Source organism: Pangasianodon hypophthalmus, chromosome 12 (assembly GCF_027358585.1).
Source record: "Pangasianodon hypophthalmus isolate fPanHyp1 chromosome 12, fPanHyp1.pri, whole genome shotgun sequence".
Classification (NCBI taxonomy): Eukaryota; Metazoa; Chordata; class Actinopteri; order Siluriformes; family Pangasiidae; genus Pangasianodon; species Pangasianodon hypophthalmus.
In genome coordinates this window covers 17,795,559-17,817,367 of record NC_069721.1, presented here as the reverse complement: position 1 = coordinate 17,817,367, position 21,809 = coordinate 17,795,559, and the positions used below count along the sequence as shown (strand labels likewise).

At 39.6% G+C, this 21,809-nt stretch overlaps 1 protein-coding gene across 2 annotated transcripts in view; it reads left to right on the top strand.

Moving 5' to 3' along the window:
* bmpr1ab (bone morphogenetic protein receptor, type IAb) overlaps positions 1-20,983 on the top strand; it is a 33,172-nt gene extending 12,189 nt beyond the window's left edge. For both annotated transcript variants that reach the window (XM_026914802.3, XM_034309214.2), the window contains exons 3-13: positions 5,271-5,484; positions 13,455-13,623; positions 13,774-13,876; positions 14,142-14,241; positions 15,061-15,157; positions 15,377-15,512; positions 16,005-16,197; positions 17,449-17,746; positions 17,892-18,067; positions 18,248-18,378; positions 18,617-20,983. In XM_026914802.3, coding sequence (XP_026770603.1) covers positions 5,421-5,484; positions 13,455-13,623; positions 13,774-13,876; positions 14,142-14,241; positions 15,061-15,157; positions 15,377-15,512; positions 16,005-16,197; positions 17,449-17,746; positions 17,892-18,067; positions 18,248-18,378; positions 18,617-18,742 — 1,593 coding nt within the window. In that variant the 5' untranslated portion in view covers positions 5,271-5,420 and the 3' untranslated portion in view covers positions 18,743-20,983. The remainder of the gene's footprint in view (positions 1-5,270; positions 5,485-13,454; positions 13,624-13,773; positions 13,877-14,141; positions 14,242-15,060; positions 15,158-15,376; positions 15,513-16,004; positions 16,198-17,448; positions 17,747-17,891; positions 18,068-18,247; positions 18,379-18,616) is intronic.
* Positions 20,984-21,809: the final 826 nt, after the last annotated feature.

The window sequence follows — 21,809 nt, the reverse complement described above, 5'->3', positions numbered from 1 at the left end:
GAAGTAAAACAGACCGCTGGTGAGGAATGCCTTTGGTTATGGCGTATGAAGTCCTTAGAGATGTGGTGTTCCAGTAATGATAAGCAGCTGATCCGGACAGTGAAACTCTCTAAAGTTTCTGTCAGTACATATGCTTTCATGAAAAACCAGTTGTAAAGTTTCTACTGACCTTTCCAGAATGTTTTGTAACATTATTTTGGATTGAGTATTCCAATTAATTTACAAGTTCAAGCTACTAAAGTGTTGTTATAGATTGTTCAGATGCCTGATTTTTGTTCTGTTGGCAGTTGTTTTGTACCAGTGTGGAAAATTACACTGTAGAATTTGAGAGTTTGGTCCATAGAACTGAAAGATGGATGTTGGGCAGTCGTCCCTTTTGGTAATGGCCATTAGTCTTATGTAGCATTACTACCTTGTGTGTGATCGTGTGTGAGAAGACTTGAGCCTTTTCCAGATAGCACAGTTGTTTGTTTTTTCTTGGTATGTGTCGGCGCATGTGGGTCTTCTAAAGCTCTGCCTTATTTTCAGCTGCATGAAGTAATTACAGGCTGGCCTGAGACTCTCCAGCCAGCAAATACACAGTAGTCTTTGCACAAGTTTCCCAGGGACTGCTGGAGGTCAGACTGGAGGTGCTAGTCTCAACTTTCTTTTAGGGGTGCTTTTACTACACATGATGTCAGCCTGTTTGTTAACTACCGTAGTTGCGGCAGAATAATTACACCTGCACAAGAAATTCCTGAGAGCAGTATTAGCACACACAGCTGAGGAAGTGATCTCTGATCTCCTGACAGAAAAGGAAAGTGACTAAAGGCTGCTAGAATGGGCAGTGAGCATCTGCAGGGTCATTAACGATGCGCCATATGTCTGCTTCTTGAAATGAGGAAAAGTCTGGGAACAGACTGCACAATTTGTCTAGACTCTTGGACCAGTCTAAGTTGGAATGTCTTTTTTTTTCTTTCTTTCTTTTCATGAAGCAGACCAGTAGTAAAAGCAAGCAAAAACCAAACGTGAACTCAGACTGAGCCTCTGTGCCATTTTTACAAAATATATATACATATATAAAATTCAATGATCTTTTATATTTGTTTATTTTTCTGTTTTTATTGGATGCTCCTGAGCACAAATGTTTAACAAGATATTTTATTTCTTCCTTTAGATTTTTATGTTCATTCTCGATAACCAGAAGGAAAATAGACAAAAATGAATAACATATGTAGTGAGTGATCTAGGGAGCATAAATATATAGATACGCTGCAGAATTTTAATTTAGGAAGGACTTCTTGATGCAACCCTTCCAAACAACTTGTTATCTGGTGTGTAACAGTTTTACAACCCCTGGAACTGAGTTTGCAATTTGTAGACCGTGACTTATCTGGGGTCCACCACTATATGTCTGTCTTGTGGGGATGGATGAGAGGGAATTTTCACGTGTGCATCCATGGCAAAATGGGACATGGTCAAAGTGCTTGCCCAGCTGAACGTCCTTTGTCTCTATGAGCATTGTACTATGTTTAATTTTTATTACATCTCATTTTATTCCTAGAGTGTGCTGTAGTGTACATTTGGGAGTTTTTGCTTTGTCAGAGGAGACCACTCGGTTTTTCCTGTTTGAGTGGAAACTTCGAATCATTGTGTGTAATTGAATTTTATTGAGGAATTGTTCCCCATTCTCTTAAAGGGTGCCAATAGTTCTGGAAATGACTGCAAATTCTTCAATACCCTAGACCTAATGTGATTCGTCATTCTAACATAAATGAGCCCAGTTTTGATATTCAGGTGATTCCCCGTTCCCCCTCACAGTTCTCGGCCACAGCGTGATCTCTCTCTCTCTCTCTGGAGGGATGTACAAACATTTGATAAGTCTCAGATATAAGCCAAAGACACGCTGTGGATGTGAGAGAGCCAGCATGTCGCCAGCGGCCGAACATGACTGAGGTTTTGGAGGGGCTACAGCCAGCAGGGAATGATAGATGAAGAGGGGGAAGAAAGGAGGAGGAGGACAGGAGAAGAGGAGGAGTATAGCAGGAGTGCTGGAAGGGGGAGTGCTCATTATTCTTATGCTAATCCAGCCTGGAATGAGGCACAGGAGCAGCCAAGCAAACAATGTGAGTGGAGCCGGGAAGTCTGCTCTTCCCGAAGCCTTGAGAGGCAGCCGAGGCACTGCACTGCCTGCAAGGGGGGGCCCCGAGAGGGAACACACACACACACACACACACACACACACACACACACAGGCAACATATGCCATGTTTGCTCTCGCATTCAGTCAGTTTATGAGGCAGGCAGCAGAGCCAGATGCAGTGGAAGGTGTGTGTAGGTATAGGTGTTAATGAAGAGGACTTTTCATTAGTTTTTAAGTATTATTGTAGAAATGATCAGGACAGGTTGGACATACTTGCATGTCCATTCCCAGTATCTTTAAGACTTACTGAAAGATGTTCTGCTGTTTAGCCTTTTATCTGTCATATTATAAATACAGGTTGCATGCTATAAAGTATAATTTCAGACTGGCGCAAAAAAAAGGTGCTATGATTATTTACATCTAAAAGCACATGATTAACAGACAATTAGCACCTCAAATGCGCAATGAATTTTAAATAAGTAGTGTAAAGATAAGGGAATTTGCATATGCAGTTCAGTACACCTATATGTCATTTGCATTAGTCAAATGCAGCCATTCTGCATACAGTGCCCATAACGAGATGCTTCTCAAAGTAGACTTTCATTTATTTTATATTTTACATATTGTAGTGCTCCTATTTCATTCCATTTTTTTATTTTACTTAGGTCCTCGTAGTGCCATGATGTGGTTTATACTAGGGCTGGGTGATAGGACAATGTAAAACGGATAAAGAACTAAAGGCAAACTGTTAAACTGCTTGAGAATAGTCTATTACCACCCCAAATATTTACATTTGTTAAGAATAATTCAATTAGCAGCAGTTTACCAGATTATTACTCTATTCTGAAATAAATTAGGGAACGCACCAGACAGCTTAAACAAATTCCTCATTAACTGATTGTATACGAGAATGCAAACAACATGATGTAGGCTATATTATAAAAGTATTTATTCACGGCTTGTAGGCATCCCATAACAATAGAATTAATTATTCTAAAATGAAACTAAAACAATTGATTTAAATTTATAATAATGAAAATATGAGGAAAAAATATTTTAACTGTGTACTTCTGTATTTCTTCTGCCTTTTACTTCTTTGTCTGATTTCCATCAGTCTTGAACAATGGTGGCACCCCATGTGGGTAGAGTAAAGACATCTGGGTTTATTTTTTTTAAATCCACATTTAGACTGAATAACTTGTACAATTTCCAGGGGGAAAAAAAGGATGTTGTAATAATTGTTTTCAGACATGACCAAGCACGAGTTAGTACCGTTATGCCAAATCTAAAGTCATAAAGTTCAGTCTATTTGGATCTTCTCCAGTCTGTGAGTTATATTCCTACCTAAAAAAAAAAAAAAAAAAGGGCAACATTCACAATTATTCTTGGTACCTTGCCCCATCCATACTGCTTCTCAGATTTCTGTCTCTTTTTTTTTTTTTTTTTTTTTTTTTTTTTTTTTTAAGATTTGTGTGATTGACGATTGTGGGAATTCCATCCCAGAATCTCCTTCCCATGCCTCAGTGTTTTGCAATAAGGGGCAGTGATAGCCACACACATTTATATTGGTCTCTTTTAACCCATGTAAGGCCAAAGTAGAGAACGGAGCTTTTCTAATGGAAGTAGATAAATAACTTCTGCATAATTGCAAGTATTGGTGAGGTTAGATAAGCTACAGACGGTAAATCACACAATCTCCATTCATATGTTTTACCTGTTGAATTCAAATGCATCCTCTGGTGATTTGTTTATTAGTTTTACTTTAATTTGGATTTATACTTTTGAAAAAATAAAATACAGGAGCTCAATGTTCCTCTGTGCATCTAATGCATGAAAAAGCAATTTTGTTTTTCCGAACAGAAGTTGTGTGAATAATTGTGGCAATAGCTATCAAAATCATGGTTCATTACCCAGCCCTACTTCTAAGAGACCATGCTGTGGTTATAATATTAACTCATGTCAAGTCACGTCAGGGAAGTTGAAGTGAAGAGAATGCTCAAGCTTACAGTCTGTATTGGTGAAATATCATGGTAGCATCTGTTATTCAGTATCTCAGTCTGAAGGTTTTGGAGTGGGAAGAGGTTGTTGTGGAGTCCAGCACGTGGCTTGTGTGTTAAGCAGTGACTGTGTGTAGAGGAAGCTCTTGTTTACGGATGGAATTATGAGTGTCAGGAGGCCTTGTGCGAGTGTGATGTAACTGTCTTCCCTCACAGTCCCACAAACTCATCTCAAGCCTTAGCGTGCTCACCCGTCCACCAGACGCTCATCCTTTTTGTCCCTCTGCTATCATGTACCTCAAACCTTAAAGCCCTGATGCTTTTGGTTGTTTTCAATTTTCAACAGATTAGCTTGTGAATTTTCATAACTAAAGGTTCTCAGTCATATCAGTTATTTCTAGGAATGAGTAGAAGTACTAAATTAAAACAACTGGATTAGGTCAATCTTGAAAATTCAAAAAGTTTCTGCTTCCCATCTGAGGGGCTTTGCAAGTTGTGCATTTTAAATCAGTAAATTCCATATGCATTGGAAACGATTATGCTGTAGTTATGTATGTTGTTACTGAAGCTGCTTCAGTGTGGGGTAAGCCAATAGAATTGTGAATGATTTATTAATTGTTTATACCGGAGGCCAGGTTATAGCTATGCCAGTTGTTCCCTCTAGGAGGACGCAGCATTTTAAGGGGTCCCGCCAAAGCCCCTTCTTTAGTTTTCCCCTTACCTTGGAAGTGTGAAAAGTAGGGCGCAGGTCGGGGCTCTTTGTGCCCCTTGGCCAAATGAAAAGTGACAGAAACCAGCCTCCTAGCCATGGCTCCCCTGAGCCCTAAGCAGCCATGGGGACCCAGTAATTGCACAGAGACACTCGGGGGCTATGAGGGAGCAGACACACATTATTATTATTATTATTATTATTAGTAGTAGTAGTAGAAGTAGTAACACTGGCTAGGGCCCAGTGCCACCCATTGTATAATACACCCCCTGATCAAAGCTCTGGGGTCAAGCTTCAACAGAAAGGAAATGTATGATAGGAAGGAGTAAAGACAAGTGACTTAATTTGCTTAACTTTGTAAAAGATGTCTTGTTCTTGCCACGTAATCACAGGACGCTTGTCACTGGACTAACTAATCACTTGTGCTCTCTGCATTTTGTAGGGTTTTAACCAGGAGGAATCCATGATTAGGCTTTGAAGTCCTCACCACTCTGTCTTGCTGTCCTGCTGTCTGCATCCTGTGACGTGTCCCTCCACACCATCACTCCACAACACCAAACCATCTGCAGCCTCTCATCCTTTAACTGCCACAATGAAGACAATCAGGGTCTTCTTTGCAATGTTTGGAGTCTTCCTTCTCAGCCATCAAACAGAAGGTAAGACTGCAAGTTCTGTAAGAAGACAACTACCTCATCTGAAGCTGTCACAACTATTTTGTAACCTATTTTTTAAATAACAAATGTATTTAACAGGTAAATGATGTGACAAAGTATATCATGATACAAGCCATTTATACATAACATGTATCACTATATATATAGGAATGTTAACAAACTGCCAGCAGAACTTTAGTTTTATGAAAAACTGAGTTTTGATGATGGTTTTAATGTAAAACAAAATTGTTTTTAATAAAATGATACCTGGAATATCTCAGAAAACTATACCGTTACATAATTAATCATAATATTGATAATAAACTATATCCCCCACACTTAATGTGTTTTTTAGTCATAAACTCCTTATAACCATCCACATTTGTTTTTTTGTTACATTTAATTGTATAAATTGGCAGAGAAAATAAAAAGTGCCTGAACGTTTCTGCAATGATGATGATTTTTAACAGGAGAAGTAGTTAATAATACGTAGCAGATGGAGGCAGGATGAGTGGTTTCTGTTTTTCTGCATTATCAGAAATGATCTTAACTCCGTTTGAGAAAGCTGTACCTGTTCACTATCTAACTAACAAGCCAAATCATTGGCCTTCTAGTTGTAATGTGAGAATCCATATCTTTCATCCTTCACTGGTTAGGTGTGAATGAGCCGTTGCTATCCCAAACAGGACCATTTGGCTATGCATAAAAGGTTTGAGTGTGAAGCAAATAGTGTGGTTAGATGTATGGAGAGACGTTTAGCATAGCAGTCGTTGTTTGCGGTCGCTGGTGCTTGGGGGTTGGAACTGACACACATCTGTAGATGTAACAGATTGTGAAAAGGTGAATTGGGGTGATTGTATTTCTACAGATAACATGGTGCGTTATCATGAAAAACACTAATAGAGAAATTGTTTGACTAAGCTCTTAAGCAGAGACAGTCTACTTCTGGCAGAAGACACAGCTAACTTACATTAGCCTCTATATTTTTAATATAAAGTAATCTTAAGTTTTAGTTAATAAGATTCTAATGGAAATGACTGGTGTTGAATGCAGTATTAACTCAGTTATACATTTACATGTCTAGGCTATAATGTTAGGTTTTGATTTTTCTGTGGCAGTAGTGATGTGTGACAGCTGACCCAGCTTTGCTAATTTTGCCAGTATATGCAGTTTCTAGTCATTTATTTGTATTTTGAGTGTTTCTCATTAATATAACCAGGTCGTATGTGTTTTTTGGTGTGTTTGTTTCTAAAAAGCCTCTCTATGTTTGGGTACAATTTCCTGCAGTCTTGAGCAGTGACTATTCTTAGCTACAGGAAATGATCAGTAGGACTAGCGTTAGGCTGATTGGGAAAGTAGATTTGAGAGATCAGTCTGCTTTTCTCTGAAGGTGAAATGACTCAATCATAGCTCACAGTCTTGTTAGTTCTGTTTAAAACAGTTATAATTCACGCACAGGGTCACACGCTGGTCATAGATGTCGTTGTGATAAGTTTTTATTGTTGGATTTCCTTCTGTAGCTCTTAGAGGGAGAGTGGCTGAGTGTTTTCCCTTCATGAAATTGCCGTAGATATTTTGGTTCAGTGTTTCTGTGACCAGTCCACTGTGCTGTCTCAAGTCATGTGACTGTGTGGAGTGGTCACCGTCCGCCTAAAATATGTCCTCCGTGTTGCTATTTCTATCTCTACCCTGGGATGGGTGCAGAAACAGACGCTGGAAGCCATTCCTTTGTGCTCATAAACTGAAAATATGGCCAGAGCCATTAAAACAAAGGGCAACCACCTCGGTCACTGCAGAGGTTCATTTTAAACAGCATGAGGGAGTTGTGTTATGAGGAGGAGATGGGATCAGGGTTGGGAAATTCTGCTGAATGGTGACAGCATTTTTTCCCCTTCTTTTGTATCTTTTGCAAAAAAAAAAAAAATGGAAAGAAATGCTATTACTGTTGCTATAAGAAGCATTTTTTAAGACGCTGCATTTCAGATGATATATCGAGCCCAAGTTTTATACTAACTAAGGTTAAACACACGCATTGTCCAAATTAAGCCATTTTTATTTGTATTGTGGCCCAGTGCAGTAAAATCACACGGGCCGTATGCTAAGAATTGCATGTCTGCTGTGGCTCACCACTTTCACTATTTTACTCTTTCTCATTTCAGTCATCTGTTTAGCACAGCCCTCATTTAATACTTGGATGGCTCGGGATTGCTCTGTGGTGCTAACCCTGCTGTTTCTGAACCCCTCATGATCTCTCCTGTCCTGTGAGCGCTCTTTCGTCCCTCCCTCCTCTCTCTACCCTCCCATCCCTCGCTCCTGTGGTGGGCCGACTGCCCAGGCCATACTACAGGAAGCTTGTTGAGTCTATTGTTGGTGATCTGCGTTTCCCCAACACTTTAACCATTTCCTGTATTACACTCCGGGATGGTCATTATTCTCAACTAAGCACACGGAATACTCACTGCTCTCCGGAAATGATATTCATACGCTGACAGAAAAGGATTAACAAGACCCAGCTATTGTGTGTGTGTGTGTGTGTGTTTCTAATAAGGCACGGCTGTACGAAAGGCTGTGTGGTTGTGGGGAGGTTGGTTCAGGAGGTGTCTCGCAACCCATTAAAAACACACTTTAATGAATCCAGTCCACTTTATGAGTCTGTCTCAGGCAGGCACTTGTTTTCCACATGTTCTCCTTTCTCCCTCTCATTCCCTTTTAACAAGCTAGTCCTTTAATAGCAAAGGATTATTAAGTGTTGGAGACTTTCTTCTGAAACCTGAGGCCATGTCTTGAAAACCTCTGACCATTACAGGCACTGTGATTTATTGTTAAGCCTTGCTAGTGTTAACTATCCAATTTAGAAGTGTGGTCTGCTTTTGTTTAATCATCAGTCTTTCAATGGACTTTCTCATAGAGCTGTTATAGAAAGTGTAAGGGTATTGTGTGGTAAATGCTGAACTGCATAGGTTTTGTACAATGCAACATGGAACAAGGACCTCTGACTTAACTACTACAAAAGTGCATGTCCCTTATTTAGCATATTGTGGCTTGGTTTTTTGCTTGTTTTGATGTATTTTAGAGAATGAATACTCTGAGCTCTGCCTTGGCCTAGGATTTGTGTAACGGAGGATTTGTGTTTCTCCACAGCTCTAGCTTAGTCTTCGAGGCGCAGTAAGAATGAGCTCTGCCTTGATTATAGACTTCGAGAGACTTGGCTGAGGTCTTGCATCATTTCCTGCTCAGACTTTCTTGTGGTTCTGAGAAAGTCAGTTTGCTGAAAAAAAAAAAAAAAAAAAAAAAAAAAGTGTTGCTACTTTTTTTTTTTTTTTTTTTAGAAAAGCTATATTTTATTATTATTTTTTAAAATTTATTTTACATTCTCAACATAGTTAATTCTGATCATTCTGGTCATGGTATGCATTGTGGTTTGGATGAATCCTGTTTATCAAGGTGTGAAGTTTCCACCCCTTTGCTTCTGCATTCTCAGCATATCCCAGCTCACATCTTGCTCCGGGCTCTTATGAGCCTTGCACTGGGCTCTCCAAACTGCCTACCCTGCCCTCATATTTATGAGGGTTAAACCCCAGATGTGCTAGAGCTTTTGCAAACTGCAAAAATTCATTCCATGTAGCTCCTATCTGACATAAAGTAACTGCACAATAACTGCAGTTAGACTTCACTGTATTCCTCCACATGACTCACACTCACTCTTAATTTCTTTTTGTGTTGAATGCGTGCTTTCAGGCATCTTTAGAGAGCAATGGCGGGTGAATTGGGTTGCTTTTATGGCTGCTGTCTCTTTAAGAGCAGTCTGCAGGCTGGGAGAATGTGGTCAGAGGGACTCATTACTGCCTGAGCGCTGCCAGACCTCAGACTCCGCTGTGACGGCCAGCCAGAATTAAGCACACATGTAGAAGCAGGGAGACACTGCAGCTCTTTTTCAAGGGAGGAGCAGGGAAAGCGAGTAGATTGGATAGGGTTTGGAGGCCGGCTCTGTTGGTGCAGTAATTTGAGCTGTCGAGGTCCCTCAGAGGCGCGCACTCACCATGCTGTGTGTGCTCTGATTTAGAGACTAATGTGCAGTCTAACCTGTGCCTTATTTGTTTCCATTTTTGTTCCTTTTTTTTTTTTTTTTTTTTTTTTTTGCAGTTTTGTAGCCATCATTGTAGGTAAACCGAACACATCATGACAGATTGGATCGACTTTTACTGTTTCGCTTAAAAGTAGCCTGTATCATGGCCCCACTACTTGCATTCTTTCCTTAAATTTAGTGCTCTCTTGCAGAGAGGGAGAGAGAGATGGGAGGGGCGGACGACAAAAAACAGGCCTCTGTGAGCGTGTTCTCTGAGGGACTCCAGAGTGTGGACTCTCACCTCGCAGGAGGACGTTTTATTTTTTTTCCATCAAGCAGTGTTTACATTACCGGCTTCCTCCTCCATTATCGTTCAGAGCTCTGTTTAACAGCGGCGGCGCCTGGCCTAAACTGCAAACTGATCAAAGATGTAAAATTAAACGCTTTCAACATGTGTATTTTATGCTCAGCTTAATGGAGGGGCTGAGGGACGCTTTCCACCGCGGCATCAAACGAACATTTCTCAACTGTAAAAATCAAACCCTGACACATAAGCAAAGGATTTATATTTTATATCCCTGGCACCCAGCAAATGTCTGGAAAGGCTTTCAAACACCACAGAGTGTGTGTGCGTGTATCAGTGTGGGAGAGAAGGCACAGGCCTTTTAAATGCTGCTAATACAATGTGTTGTTTTCTGCTAATTCTTTTTCTTACAGTTTTGCACAGTGTTTTATGAAGGATGCTGCTGATCACAGTTGCCTGGGTGATAAAAGTAAATAAATCACAAAGCAGCTTCAAGAGCTGCAGATTTTATATTATAGATGCATTTACACTGCAGGGCTTTTTAAGGAATTTAGGAAATTTAGTTTGATTAATTTGATTTTTAGGTCCTGGGCCTTACACCCTTTGATCAGAGTTCTTCGTTGGTTCTGCTCTGCTCCAGAGTATGTAGTTTCTGAGGACCAGAATCTATTTGCGTTGAGTCAGACTGAACATCATTAATTGGTTAAACACAAGTATAAGAAAATGACTTAACCCTTTTAAATTGATATTTTTATAAACACTAATAAATAAATTAAATGTTAAACAGCGGTTACTAAGACTTAGATTAGAGCAGATGGCTATAAAGGCTGAAAAAGAGGAAAGTTTCCACAACAAAATATATATTTACGTTAATGGTCATGGTTTCTGCTTTCTGGTGGAAACGTAAATTAATACCTCATCCAGGAAATGTATCATTCTCATTTAAGAGTGTTCTAGAAATTCTTGGTTCCTTAAAAAGGTTCAGGACTTTTGCTGGAAACGCAGCTTATGCTAAAGTCAAAAATGGTCATGTTCACTGTGTTTACAAAAAGTTTCCACATGAACAGTTTTCACTTCTCTGTCGGCTCTGAGTTCATGAGTCGTAATGATATGTTGACGTTTCTCAGTATGGTAGATCTCTTTCACGATCAGTGCAATTACAGTGTTACAGAATATTTTCTTAGTAATTCACTGACACATCTGAAAGAAATGTTTATATTCCCCTTGGTTTTATCTTGTTTGCGTTGTTGCTATATTTTTATGTGGTCCATATAAAAGACTTAACATGTATGTGCTGGCTAGCTAAATCATTAATTAGCTAACTTGTATTCAGTATTCATATTTCCCCGTTGCCTAGCAACAGTGGTCTCACAAATTTAACCAGTTGCACTGCGAGTGCATTGTGTGACCACTTTCCCGTGTCGGAGCACACGTTTTTGACTTCCATTTGAACACGGCATTATATCATGTTCTTTTCTGTTGAAGGCGGGCGTTAGGGCCTCAGTGCTGTATCATGGACTCATTGATTTTTGGAACATGAGATGCTGAGTGTAGTAAAGAACAAAAGCCTTGGGACACAGAGGTCATTTCCTATTTAGCAGCGAGCAAGTAAAACCCTACCACTCCTCCCTTCCCCCTTTCTGTCATATCAGTGTGTTTGGTCGTTGTGCCCCCCCCCAGCTGATATCAGTGTTGGAGTTGAAAGCGCTCTGACTGCCTGGCTCCACACGGCTGAAGAGATATCATGCTGTATATCAGCAAGCTCGACTCCACCCAGTCTGATAGATGTAGAGGTGTCACTGCCTGCTATCTGCACTGATACATGACTGGATCTGCCTACTGTATGTGCTCCAAGTCTGCACCTCCTCCTCCTCTTCCCCCCCGCCATATTCCTGTAATTCCACGAGGGGAAATGTGTGGCTGGGTGATTTCATGGCTCCGTCATCTTCTGTCAATGTGAGTGTTGAGGTGTGCGGCACTGAAGCGGGACTCTAGGGGTGGAATGTGGCGTTTGAGTAAACGTTAACGTGGGCTTATTTTGACGGAGACGAGGCCTCCAGAAGGCCTGTCTGGACCTGCAGGCTGAGGAGCAGCACCGTGACTTTAAGAGGAACCACAGCTCTCAACACAGGAGCCTTTGTGCTTGGGGAGTATGCACACTGCTTGTCTAAGACACACACACACACACACACACACACATAGATCAGGTTACAGTTCTCAGACATCCATGACTCTGTCTTCCCTCTGTTCCTGCTTCAATCTTTATCTTCGTCTCTTACTCACAGTCTGAGAGTCTGTTTTGGTCATGCTGTACCGCCTCCCATGTATTTGATAAAGCTTCTTTGAGTGATTTTCTGTGCTGTAATTGAATATATGCTTCACTATCGGGGGAAAAAAATCTATGTTGCTGGTTAATTGTACTGCAGTGGGAAATGTAGATTGTTAGTTAATGAGGGAGCTAATGACTACCTCCTTAGCTAACAGCACTTTTATTCAATCTCCTCCTTATCTTTCCTGGGTTAGCTAAACTTTTGACACTCCTTATTTGACTTATCTCCTCGTTTGCTTTTATAAGATCTCACAATAGAAGTGTTGCGTATATATTTGTGATTGTTTCCTTAAAGAGGAGCTTCAATCAGTAATAAGTCAACTTGGATTCTTGTAGTTAAGCAAGATGAGTCAGTCAGTAAATCTACCGTAACAATCAATTCAGCTTGTTTAGTCTGAAGGTTAATCGTAGCATTCACTCGTGATCAGTATAAACCATGCATAAAAATAAGCAAAAACCTGTTATACAATCAGACAAAATATATATCAAATGTGATTAGCTGGAATTTTTTTTGTGCAAACAGATTGGTTTAGGTGGTTATAAACATTGTGCATAAAGTACCCATGAACATGTAATTTTATTTTTTTTAACCATGTAATAAATTTCCTTTAAACTTACAAGAAATAACACAAAACTTTGTGTCCACTCTCGTTAAAATACTATGAATATACCTAAATATGCAGTTTTTGCAATAAATGCACGCATGTCCACTTGCCATCCCAGTTAGCTAGCTGACTAGTCACAACGATTAACCTATCTTTCATTTGTCACAACATGAATGGGCTTTTATGGGTGGTCTTGATTTCCGTCATACTCTTAGCAGTTTATTTAACAATAGTCAAACCTGTCAGAATGTTCCAGAACAACCTCAGTGTTGTTTATTACTAGATGGCGCACATACCACATGGTTTCTCTGGACACCATGGCATCGTCCTCTAAAAGTTTGCATATCGGACGTGATCATTGCAAGCCACTGAACCTGAGTTCATATGTAACAAGTCAGTGTTTTTATGGAAGTGCTGAAAACATGTCAGTTTCAAATAGAAAAAAAGACAGCTTACTAGCATTCTAACAAATTTGACACAAACCCCCAAAGCTCCAAGACGAGTTAACCACTTAAAAATCTCATTACTTTGAGTCAAGTGTGCTTTAATCCAAGGTCCTGTTTTTAGTATTCGTAGTTCATGTACATTAAACTCTATAAAGTCAAAAGTGTACAACATTATTCTTCTTTTGTTTTTTTAAATTAAAAATTTAACTGTCTTTACTCATAGGCGGGCAGAATCCAGACTACGTGCTCCATGGCACGGGAGTAAAACATGGAGAGCCAAAAAAATCTCAGGCGGAGGACGGCTCCACCGTGGCTCCAGAAGACGCTGCACGATTCCTCAGCTGTTACTGCTCAGGCCACTGCCCAGAGGACGCCACCAACAACACCTGCGAGTGAGTCACCGTCTTACTCCACTGGCCTTAAACTAACCACTCGCACTCTTCTCTTCCTCTCTGTCATCAGTGCGTAACACCTCAAAGCCATTACACATGTTAGACCTGTGAGTAATGGATCTCTCTGTGTGTGTGTGTGTGTGTGATCAGGACCAACGGGCAGTGCTTTGCCATCATCGAGGAGGATGAGCATGGTGAAGCTGTCCTCACATCTGGATGTATGAAATATGAAGGCTCCCACTTTCAGTGCAAGGTAAACCCCTTATAAAGATGCACAATGCATGATGGGTAATGGTAAAACGTACATCTTACTCCATAAGTATAATATACTCCGATCCGATTTTATTTATTCAAATATCTATGATCTGCATAAAAGTCACATATTTCTGAACAATATACATGATGTCATCCTATATATTACTTTTTTTTAATAGTAGTATGTCCAATTTTAAATGTACTAAGCTTTAACAAATAGGTTTGTAGCTTTTGGGTGTTGATGAGTGTTTGTTTTGTGACAGGATTCTCCCAACGCTCAGACGAGGAGGACGATTGAGTGTTGTTCCACAGACTTCTGTAACAGAGACTTGCAGCCTACTCTTCCACCTCCTGTTATCCAAGGTGAACTTGAGCTCAAAGCTCAAATATGATTGACCGGACACAACTCAGATCAATACTTTATTGCTACTTCAACCACAAGGCTGTTAGGAATTTACTAAAATTCCTAACAACAGTTAAAAAAAACAAGAGTTTTGCCAGAACAGCTTTACTCTACTGAACTCTACTCTACTCTGCTCTCTGAACACTATTCTTCCAAAAGATATTCCCTAAATTAATTTTTCAATGATGGGGGTGGAGAGCACAGTCTAACTCACTGATCCAAAATCTGCCATAAGTGTTCAGTTAGATTGAGATCTGGTGACTGTGAAGGATATAGCGTATGATATACATAAGTTTCATCCTCATCAAACCATTCAGTGAGCCCTATTGCCCTGTGATTGGGAGCAGAGTCTTCCTGGAGGAGACCCCTCCCATCAGAATAGCAATGTTTCATCATAGGATAAAGGTGATCAGTCAGAAGAACTTTGTAATGATTTGCAGTAACTCTTCCCTCTGAGAGGACAAGTGGACCCAAACCATGCTATCAAAATGCCTCCTGTAGTACAACAGAGCCACTGTTAATTTGTCACCTGTCTATAAATATTAACATGATGTTGACTCTTGGTATACTTAATTTAAAAAAAAAAAAATCCAATACAGACTTGAAATAAAAAGACCTTGGTTATGTATTTCTGACCCTAGAAATCTCTGTCTGAAGTGACCAGACTTAAGCACATTTATATAAACATACTGTAGTTGAATCTTGTGATAAGTGTCATCGTTTGTTGTTAATTTTTTTTTTTCTCTTTCAAATCTGAGTGTGTCTTTTTCTTAATCCAGACCCCTTGTTCGTGAATGCCCACTGGCTTGCCTTCCTGATCTCTGTGACCGTGTGCTGCTTCACACTCATCGCAATTACCATTGTGGTATACTACAGGTAATACAGATTGTTTTGTAATAAGGCGAAAGATTTGGCTACTCACAGAATAGGGACAGACTCACCCACTGAAGAACACGCTGCAACACTTACTGAAAACGTTCAATAAGTATGAATGTGGGAACGAGTGATAAGTAACAATAGGTGTCATTATTGAATGGCTCAGTAAACTACGTGATAATGCTGAACTGTGATTTGATTGCCTGTGTGTGTGTTCAGGTATAAGCTGCAGACAGAGAGGAGACGCTACCAAAGAGACCTGGAGCAGGATGAGGCCTTCATTCCTGCTGGCGAGTCTCTCAAAGACCTGATCAGCCAGTCGAGCACCGGCTCAGGCTCAGGCCTCCCCCTGCTGGTACGTAGAAAATATCGACTAACTGACCTCCCTTTATTTTGCTTCAGGCTCATGTTGTACACATGTTTTTCATTATTAGAACATTTAGTCAGACTGAAACAAAGGATCTAGACATGAGAAACTTATTACACCTAAATTCTGGTTTAATTGTTCAAACTCCACCTATAGTCTACATTTCTTGACAATGACCATATGCTGTATATAGCACCCTTTTTAAAAAAAAAAAAAATTAATTACCTACCTTAAGAAATCCTAAGTGAAAACTTATTAAAATGAAATTTCACAGGGAAACGGAATAACCTTGGCCTCCAATCACACCTTACTTTTCTCTTTCTAATAAAGCTCACTGATTGCATGTCTACAGCCACACATAATTAGGAAAATAAAATGTAGGAAATGAAAAATCTGCCATTAATTTTGCTTATTAAAGGTACGCTATTTAAAGGTGTGAGCTCTGATGGTCTGCTCAACTGCTCGTGTTTTTTTTCCCAGGTGCAGCGCACTATCGCTAAACAGATCCAGATGGTGCGTCAGATCGGGAAGGGGCGCTATGGTGAGGTGTGGCTTGGACGCTGGAGAGGAGAGAAAGTGGCAGTAAAGGTGTTTTTCACCCGTGAGGAGACCAGCTGGTTCAGGGAGACTGAAATCTACCAGACTGTACTGATGAGACACGAGAACATTCTCGGTATGTCACACCACTGTATTTTCATCTGACTACTGTGTAGTTAACTTTTAACTATCAGGATAAGGACAGGGCTACTTAATTAGTTCACAGTAGGTGCAAGATTACAAAAACAATACCAGATGAGGGGCCAAAGATGTTGTTATAACTTTTGTTTCAGTGGACATATTTGAATTACCTTTATTAAAAAAAAAAGCATGAAACCTTTTATATAACATGAATTGTGAAGTATGAGAGCAATGTATCAACAGTCTTTAGGGCAAAATACTCTATCAAGATACACAAAGCCATTTCCATATTCAAATAGCACCATGCACCTTAGGTACTTTTCACTATTTTACATATTCAAGCACATAGGCATACACATGCTGCATACCTAGTTAGAAAAATTGCTTTTTTTTTTTTTTAAATCTAACGGTAGCAATGAATTTAGGCTTACAAGTTGTTAGCTAGCTATCTTGCATCATTGATGGTGATTAAATTATTATCTGAGAAATGTTAACCACATTATATGCAGATCTTTTTCTTCTGTGTCAATTAATTTCCTAGTAAAGGCGGAAATGTTAGCCAAACCTAATATCTAAGTTGATGGCAGGCAAACGGGTACTTGAAAGATCTTCGGGATCGAACTCGCTTACCACACTGCCTGCTGCTCCACTCTCATGGCCGAGCTAATGTCTGTAAGGTTAAAAGCACATAGTGTGTACAAAATCCATGTTTTCTTCTTCGTCTTCATTTAAATAGCTCTTATTAGTCAAAGGACCAATTATGATTTACTCAAGGTCCAGGTTTGGCACCTGAGCCTCTAACTGAATAGCTCTGCATTAGGACATCCTGTCAGTTTTGTTGACCAAAATCTGTTAATATCTTTCTCTAACTTCATTCAGTTCTCCAGTAATATCAAGGCTTTTCAGTGCATGACTTGGTGTAATCTTTAAAAATGAACACAGCTGTATAGTCAAATGTAGCTGTATAGTCAAATGTAGCTGTATAGTCTGATACTGACACACAGTAGGCCCATAAGCCCCAGCCTTCCAAAGTTTGAAGGTGAATATGTACTGGAAAGGTTACAAAATGTCCTAATCTCATACAAAAATTGCGTATTATAAAATGAGATTACAATGTTAACAGTGTGGTTAGAAGGTGTATTATCTATTACCAGTGTAGTGTACCATGATCAGTATAACATTCAGAGTTTCTTTTTAACCAGTGTGGAGTTGCACTGACTGTATGGACTTGTTTTCCTCTGTCCAGGTTTTATTGCGGCTGACATTAAGGGCACAGGAGCCTTCACTCAGCTCTTCCTCATCACAGACTACCATGAGAACGGCTCTCTGTATGACTATCTGAAGTTCACCACCCTGGACACTCAGGCTCTGCTGAAGCTGGCCTACTCTGCAGCCTGTGGTCTATGTCACCTCCATACTGAGATCTATGGCACGCAGGGCAAACCAGCCATCGCTCACCGAGACCTGAAGAGCAAGAACATCCTCATCAAGAAGAACGGCACCTGCTGCATCGCTGATCTGGGTCTGGCTGTTAAATACAACAGGTACGCATGCACATGGATGCATGCACACGCTGTCTGACTATGCACACGTTTATATTTGTTGTTTTTGTTGGATATTGAATAAACCCTTTCAGATGTCTGAATGCACACTTAATGATCCATACACCTTTACCTTATTTCCCCTCAGTGACACTAATGAGGTGGACGTCCCTCTGAGTACGCGAATGGGAACACGGAGGTATATGGCCCCTGAGGTTTTGGATGAGACGATGAATAAGAATCAGTTCCAGGCCTACATCATGGCAGACATCTACAGTTATGGCCTCGTGGTTTGGGAGATGGCCCGGCGATGTGTAACAGGAGGTCTGTTGTGCTATCTATCTGTTGTCTTTACACTCCTGTGTCTTTTAGAGAATTTAACATACTACATGAGCATCTAAAGCACAAGTAGTCTAAATTATTTTAACATCTATACTTCCTAAACATGTTATTGAATGATCCTGGCTAAAGATCAGCCCTATTTAGATTCTGTTGTTTCTGCAGGCATTGTGGAAGAGTACCAGTTACCGTACTGGGACGCAGTTCCTTCAGATCCATCTTACGAGGACATGAGGGAAGTTGTGTGTGTAAAGGGCACGCGGCCTACAGTCTCCAATCGCTGGAACAGCGACGAGGTAATGAGTTATATTTTTATTTTAATAAAGTCATTAAAGTACCAGTGAACGTAATTGTGGTTTTTAAATTGCAATTTCATCATTCCAATTATACATATTTTATTGGGACATAGGGTTTTCTTCATAGGCTATAGTAGTTACTGAATAATTCAGAAATAATATACCTCAAGGCTTAATTTGGTAATGTGATCCTGCTTACAGAATGGTCTTTTTTTCCTCTCTTTCTTTTTCCCCACAGTGTCTCAGAGCCATGCTGAAGCTGATGTCCGAGTGCTGGGCCCATAACCCAGCCTCTCGCCTCACTGCTCTGAGAATAAAGAAAACACTTGCCAAAATGGTGGAATCACAAGACATCAAAATATGAGATGTGCATCACTACACATTACACTGTGTGCTTCAGTGACAGAGTGGAAATGTGAACTCCTTTGAAACAGGAATTGTTCCCTGAGTTCCCAAACATAAATGTGAAGCAGAGTGCTATGGAGCAGAGCACTTCTCTTTCACTGAAATCCCTCAGTGTCCCTGTAGCACCCTCTGCTGGACCAGGAGTGCCGTGTCACCACTACAAAGAACTACATACAGACCTAGTGTGGGTCTCTTCGATCCTAAACACTAACTCAAAGTAGAGTGATCAAGCTGTATCCCTACTTCAACCGTCCATCCTCTTTTACTTTAGACACTCTATTGGGAGAGATCTGCCGAATCAATTGCTTTCCGTGAAAGCTGTGTGTCGTGATGCAAATGGCAGCACATGCCAACTGAGTGGAAAACCTGAAGTACAAGAACGTTTTGGAGAAGGCTGATTCATTTTCCGTATGGTACCGTTCTTCCATCCCTCATCAGCCTTAGAGATGTATGAATCAAAATGGAGGTATTCTTCCATGCAGATTCAAAATGACTGCTCTGAATGCGGACTATGTGCAGCACACAATACAGGTGCAAAGGAAAGAGCACCGTTATTTTAAATGATCTTCTCTCATATTATTATAGATAAGTAAATATTATTCATCAATAATGTTATTGATATTTAAAAAAAAATTACTCAAGTGAAGAATTTCTTACACATTCTCTATTTTAAAACGTCTGTCCAATTAATATTGATGTGTTGTCAAAAATTATTTGGATGATGTAATCAGTGAGGACAGAAGTACAGGGGCAGGGCCGTTTTGAGCTATAACTGGTGTAAGCGGTCATTTGGGGCCTCCAAGAATAGTGGGCGCCATGAGAGTGCATGATTTATATACAGGACTCACAGAGGTTTAGAAACAGCCTTGTACATGGGCATTAACAATCTCATCACAGATTTTCCACACCATAGGACAGAAATCATTCTACACTTTATAAATGGCAGGGCTGTCAGTCATGTATTCTGTCTGAATAACAAGCATGGTTTGGTTGACTATGATGTAGTGCCATGTAGCTTCATCATCCACATTAAATTTTACCTTCACATTTCGTCATTTGGCTTCCTCTTTTATCTAAAGTGACTTACAGTTGAGACAGAATACAGCTGAGCAGTTCAGGGTTAAGGGCCTTGCTCACGGACCCAACATTGGCAGTGCTAGTGATCTGAACTAAAGCCCTAACCACTAAGCCATCACTGCTTTAAACATGCCAATAAATCACATTAATACATGCCAGATAGGATTCATGAGTTTACTTTTTAGAGTTTTGGTTAATGTGACTGATTACTTATAGAATCTCATAAATATCAGATGGGATTGAAGAATAAAACTGCATGTGCTATTTATTCTAATCATGTCATGTTGAATGAACTATTGTGATAAAAAGAAAATACTCATTTTAAAAGTGACGTATTCAATATTATTACAGAACAGCTTAACATTAGCTTAATGTCCCGTTCTTACTGTACAAAAAGTCAAAATATCAGTACTTTTCTTAAAAATCCATCTTATTTACTTTTTAAAAAATGGTTACCTTTTTAAGTGAAACTTTTAATTTAAAAATTGTTCCAGAAAATATACGGAGTATATTGATTCCAGTAATCACATGAATTCTGCTAAAAAAAAATTAAACGTATTGTGCTTATTGACTGTGTGCCTATATTTAGCCTGGATAATTGAATTGAAGTAACTATTGAATTAAAATGAGTTCAGTTATTCCCGCCAAAACGCTTTAGTACCATAACAATGCCAACGTTATGCATCTGATATAGGAACACAGTTTCTGGGAATTCATTTGCATTCAATGCTCAGACCTTCAGAATACAGTGTTTCCACACCACAGTGTCCATGTGTTAATATGCATCAGAGCTTGTTTTGTGTAATTACTAAAGCTCGGCACCTATGCACTCAAAATCGGTTCATCAGCGCATGACCATTACCTTGTTCTTGACTAAATAAATGTGTTGTAGCCAGTAGAAATTCATCTGTATCATTAATTGATTGATTACAGAATCTTTTATCCTTGTCTTATATGTCCAATGTGCAAAAGAAGCTTGTGTAGAAAGTTTTTTTTGTTGTTTATTTTGTACAGCATCTGGGTTAAAGAAAGGTGCCTTATGTTTACCAAGAAAAGCTGTTCTGTACACAAAATTTGTCCAGTGTATCAATTTTAAAGTAAATTACAATATTTTAGTATGCAACCCTTTGTAATTCTTTTGACTGAATAAGGTTGTGTTTCTCCTCATACTTGAATTATGCAGATCAGGAGGTTGTTATAGTGCATAACATACACATAAGGTAAGAGAAGCATGGTCTTATTTAGATCATGCCAAAGTCTAGACAAAAGTGATGTTTCTTTAACCATATATGTCCCAAAAATGTTATTGATGTTAGACCTAAGACATGTGCCATGACCCCCATAAACTAGTGCCATGGCTTATTTGATTGGGGCTGTTAAAAGGTACAGTTGTGCTTGTCTATTCAAAACTAGCTAGCTAAGAACTGCACTGTTTTAAAATGCACTAAGTGGTGGAAGATAAGCAGTATAAATAATAAACCAGAAGAAATTTATCCACTAATTGAGACTTTTTAACAGTTAATTCGTGACAATGGCATATAATGCGTATATCAGCCTTAAAACCTTTTTGGACAAAGTTGCTACACGTAGCCATTGGGTAGCTCATTGACTCTATTGCCTGCTTCTGTCTTACCTATGTTTTAGTGGAACATAAGAGAACCTCTATCAGAGAACCGCTTTCTGTGTTACCGTGTCTGTTATGACGCCATGATATCCACTGGCCAGTTTAACAAAGGGAAGATTGGTCACCGGAGTTACTCTTTTTTCACTTTTATTTGAAGCATCATGAACTCTATTTGTAGCAACAGAGCAAGGTTGAACAGCAGGACCTATATGTGTGTTTTTGCTGTTTTACAAATGGCCACAAGGGGGCACTTGAATACAAAGATCTACAACAAAAATAATGGAATGTGTTCTTTTGGCAGTTTTGTGTGCGTTAAAGGATAGCA